Source organism: Puccinia triticina, chromosome 1A (assembly GCF_026914185.1).
Source record: "Puccinia triticina chromosome 1A, complete sequence".
NCBI lineage: Eukaryota > Fungi > Basidiomycota > Pucciniomycetes > Pucciniales > Pucciniaceae > Puccinia > Puccinia triticina.
In genome coordinates, this window is record NC_070558.1 from 3434292 (window position 1) to 3439472 (window position 5181).

Below are 5181 nucleotides of genomic sequence, written 5' to 3' on the forward strand. Positions count from 1 at the left end.
CACAGCCCCATGGTTACTATGCCGCTTTATTAATGTGGCTTGTGGTTGCTGGGTTACTGTAATAAGTGGCTTGTGGTTGCTACACAGCTGCATATGAGCAACACTGGGTCGCTACGCTAACCATAGCGGTTAGCGTAGCGTAGCGCAGCGCAAATGCGCTATTTTTTAGCGTAGTGTTAGCGCAATTGCACGCATATGCGCTAACGCTACGCGCACGCGGTGCGCAGCTATTTTAGCTGATAGCGTAGCGTTAGCGCAGATGCGCGCAATTGCGCTAACGCTAAACATGCAGGGCGCAAAAGAGCGCGCGCTACGCTGCGCTACAGCGCCTTTAGCGGGAAAAAAGGGCTTTTTTTCCGCTAAAAGCGCTGTAGCGCAGCGCAGCGTAGCGTAGCGACTGTAGCGGCGCGCTAACGCTAACAAAGAATTGGCGCGCTGTTAGCGCCGCTGAAAATTAGCGTAGCGTAGCGGCGCTAACAGCGCGCTAACGCTATGCAAAATAGCCGGGCGCTTTTTGCCGCTACGCTAACACGTAGCGTAGCGTAGCGACCCAGTGTTGATATGAGGCTGGCTGGTTGCTACGCAGCCACATATATATGTAAAAGGGTAGTATGTAAGCTATATACATGCAGTTTTGTAAAACTGTGTATGTAAACTGAAGGGAGTGTGTGTATCAAAAGATGGTGTAATGTAACACTACATATGTAAACTAGAAATTTTTGAATTTTTCCATCCAGAACTAAAGCGTCTACCACAACGGTATGAAGATTCACCAGCTTGATGTCCGGAGCGCGTTCCTCACGTGCCCGCTGGAGGAGACAGTCACTCTACTGCCTCCTCAGGGTTATGAATGCCCCCCTAACTCGGTACTTCACCTAAAGAAAGCCATCTATGGCTTGCGCCAAGCTCCGCTTGTCTGGTACAAGCAACTGACGACATATCTCAAGTCCCTTGGGTTCAATATCTCCGTCTCGGATCCATGCGTGTTCTGGAGAAATGAAGCAGCCAACAGGCCTGCCACTTGGCTGTTTGCTCATGTGGACGACATCATCATAATAAGCCATCAACCAGAAATCTTCCGGAGTGAGATGGAAAAAGAATTCGAAATCAAATACCCTGGCGACGCTGAGTTTCTCCTTGGAATGAATATCGACCGCTTTCACGGCGGCCTTCAGATCAACCAGACGCAGTACGTCGAGCGGAAGCTAGTTGAATACGGACTCGACAGGGAGCATCCGGCTTCGTGCCCACTCAATCCCAGAGAGAGACTCTCCAAAGCAACCGCACACGAGATTGATACATTGAAAAAGCTCAACATCAACTACCGGGGACTTGTAGGATCACTCAACTACCTCAGTATCCTGACTCGACCCGACATCTCACTCGCGGTTAGCCAGCTCTCCCAATACCTGGAGGAACCAGGGATCAAGCACTACCAGGCCGCGGTGCAGGTCTTCCGCTACTTGTCAGGCACTAGACAAGTCGGGCTAACCTTTCAGCGCTCAGAATCAGCTCGACTAAAAGCATTCTCTGATGCGGACTGGGGTAATTGCCCAGACACCAGGCGCTCCACCACCGGCTTTGTGGTCACGGCGGGCTCTCACTTACTCAACTGGAAATCCAGCAAGCAGCCCACAGTTTCCCTCTCAACAGCGGAGGCCGAGTACAAGGCGCTATCCGATCTAGGAAGGGATCTAGCCTGGTTCGCTAGCCTCATTGGCGAAATTGGTCTGCAAAACTCGGTTGATAACATTGATGTAGCCGTAGACAACAAAGGTGCTATTGATCTCGCCAACAGCAAGACCTCTCAAAACAGCTTCAGGACGAAGCACATGAACATTCGCCTTCACTTCGTGCGGGAATTAATTCTCTTCAAGACAATCAAGCTCAGATACGTCAAGACGAGCGCCAACGCTGCCGACTTCCTCACGAAACCCCTCGGAAGATCTGTCATTCGCCGATCCCTCGCCCAAATTGGAGTCATCCAAATCTCAGAAGCTACTTCGAATCTCACGACTTGAAGTATGCGAGGCTGTAGGAATACAGACCAAGTCCACCCGCAGCAACCGCTAAGGAAGCTCGCGCGGATAGCCCGAGGCGCAAGCCCAAGCCCAGCTGCAAAGGAAGGTAAGCCCTTCCGCAGTCCAGACCCCAGACCCCCAGACCCTAGCCCTAACCATGGAAGCTAACGCCAAAGTATTGCTTGACGATTACAGTAGCAAACCAGACCAGAACCTTATCAGTCCCAGCCCAAAGACAAGCACAGCACAAGCACAGAACCTTGTACGTCCCGAGAGCAAGCGCCAAGCAGACTTAAACCCTAAGGCTAACTTGAGCGCGTTCCTTCGTAGAACTCTTGCGGATCGACTTGGACCCAAGAACCAGCCAGATCTACTGGCCAGACTGTCGGAAGCTAATGCTACCCGTAAGTGCAGACACAACAGACCAAGAACAAACAAAAGACACAAAAGAAAACTAAAACAGCATCTTAATTGAATGACCAACAGAAACAGACGCATCTCAGGCGTTCAGACAGGATAAGACGAAGTTACTACGATAACTCGGCTTAGACCCGACTTTTCACCGCACGCACAAACGTCAACCGGCAAAGCCTGCGCTAAGCGCACAACTTCCTTTCTCACTCTCAAGACATAGATCCCGGGCACGTTCTGCCCTGCTTTCAGGTACATGATCGTGCCGCTGTCCCTCTACTCAAATCTCTCTAGTCAGATCACTATACATGTACATAGTTATCTAACAAGCAATACAATCTTTCAGTTGCTTGGATTCTTTTACAATACTGCACTTAAAAAAAAAAAAAAAAAAAAAAAAAAGCGCTGAGGCTGTGGTTTGAGGCGGGTGGGAAGCGGAAATTACAGGGAAATTTTGGGTCAGACCAAAATATGAATGGAGCGTCAACTCTGGTCTTCAAGTTTATGATGCTTGGTGGGATGCCAAACAGAGACATGAGATATCGTCATTTCCCCTGTCCCCCCAAAAATAATCTGCATATTTGCTTATTATGCTCCCACATTTTCAGGGCCGGCCAAACGGAGCCCAAGTACCACGAGGTGTCTTCGAAGGAGGGACTCCGGACAAAGGTGAAGGATATCTCAGTTGTCATTGTATTTGTAACTAATTTGACATGTTATTTCATCGTTTTTTGCTTGTCTAGAATTTATGATAGCTGGAAGTGTTAGTTTGTCTTCTTGACTTTTCTTATATATTATCATCTATCTATATTATTCTAGTATCGGCAATTCATCATGACAACGTTATCCAACCAGCTTCTTCACTTTCTGAGCAAGCAATCACCAAGCAAGAAACAAACAAGAAGTTCATCAAACATTGTAAAAAAGGTACCATCACAAGTTGCAGAAAAACTACTGACACCCATGGGATGGGGTATATCGGCATATGTACTGCGCGGAAGTGTGAGATGAAAAAGATGAGACACGGAGATTATTTGATTCGTCTGTAAATTTTAGCTAAGAAGGCGCGAAAGAGTTCCTTTTTGAGGCCTAGACTTTCGTCGATCTGATCGATTAAGTCATTCAGTTTTATGAAAGATTCTTCTTCGTATTCAGTGAATCTCTTTGTTAGATTCACTTCCTTGGATTCAAAGATTTCCTTGATTTTTGCTTCACTCGTCTTATCTTTTCGTCCGTAATTTGACTGTTTTCGGTGTAATTATTTTGCGTTCATGGCGAAAGAGTGTCGATGCATCGAGGAAAAGTTAAGTATCAAGTCTTGTATTTGTTTTCTGGGTAAAATGAAATCGGATGTCAAGCTCACCTCCAAAATCTTCCGCTGTTCTGGGGTGCAGTTCTTCAGAGCGACATTGATATTCCAAGAGCATTTATTATCCACGATGTCTGTCCCGACCTTTCCAATGACTTGAGCGTCACCATAACAATCTAAGTAGTCATCCTGGACTTGAAAGTATTCGCCAAGTGGCAAGAGAATATCCATCGCTTGTTTGTAAAGGTCAATCGAAGGACTATCGTTCGATCCTGGATCCGAAGGGGACGTGATTCCATGTAGTCTCATTGCCAGTGCCACTGGCAAGTAAAACGAATAGAATGAGGTTTTGTAAACTACGATGAGATGGTGTCTAAAGCAAGGCAAATAAGCTTTCCAGACAGTTTGAGTACATCACTAGGACGAGAAGAGGACTAGATCACGCACTTCTCTATCGAAAACTTTGATAAATCAACGGAATCTTCAGGAGCTGTTAACAGATCGACTAGTTGACCCAATTCGGTTTGATAGGTGGTCTGAAGAAAAGGGTCAGCAAATCAAGTTAGTAGTCAGAAGGGCAAGAAATGCTTTTACAGAAGATTGCACATCAATGGATGAATGAAAGCGTACATCATGGAATAATTCGAGGAGGTTGACATATGCCGGGTGGTTGCGGAAGTGCTTCTTGAGCAAAACGTAGATTGAAGCTTCCAGCATGAAGGAGTCATTGATCGCAATGTTCCCAACTTTGGGCTGAGGGGTTGAGGTAAAAAGCAAGAAAATCAAGGTGTCAATGATGAATCCGAATCCGTATTTTGCCAAGTTACATGTGACTGAACTGCTTTGTACCAGCACGGTTGTCCTCTTCGTGTCAAGCTGTGGTCCATCATGTCATCGGCCACCAGGAAATAAGCTTGAAGCTGACACGCAAAATTATTTTGTTTTTCATGCGAAAAAAAAATGAGTCAGCTATTAGATGATCGAAAACAGAAACATAATTTTCCGTATTATAGTAAGTGAGAAGGATAGGAGGGGGGATTACCAGCTCAACACACCATCCTAAGACGGCAGCTGAATGGTATTCTTTTGGGTCGAGCTCGCGACCTTTCAGAATTTGAAGGGTATCCACCACTGATGTTCCTCGATTTAATTTGCCACCAGGGGTGTTATATTCCAAGTTCTACGAGTGCAATGTGTGAGCGTTAGTTTCTGGTGTAGGTCTCAAATGGATTGGATTCGAAGGATGCAAAACGGGCGAGTCTGGATAGCCAGATGTGATTAGGAAAAGGGTTGACGGGAAGAAGTACATACTGCTTCGAACCAATCTAAGGCATCCGAGGGTAAATTTTCAGCCTGGGCTGACTCGATCACATCTTTCTTGACCTGCGGCCAGAATTGCAAGAAACGGTCCCGAGGAGAAGAAGCAGAATGGCCATTCAT

The 5181-nt window shown here is 46.6% G+C and overlaps 1 protein-coding gene across 1 annotated transcript; it reads right to left on the reverse strand.

Annotated features, from left to right (window-relative positions):
• Positions 1-3462: 3462 nt before the first annotated feature.
• On the reverse strand, positions 3463-5181 carry PtA15_1A429 (uncharacterized protein; the record flags this gene model as incomplete). The annotated part of the gene is made up of 7 exons (XM_053165456.1): positions 3463-3675; positions 3796-4114; positions 4189-4277; positions 4372-4494; positions 4581-4661; positions 4784-4921; positions 5053-5181. 7 exons carry the CDS (start codon positions 5179-5181, stop codon positions 3463-3465), a joined length of 1092 nt encoding a protein of 363 aa, XP_053016646.1.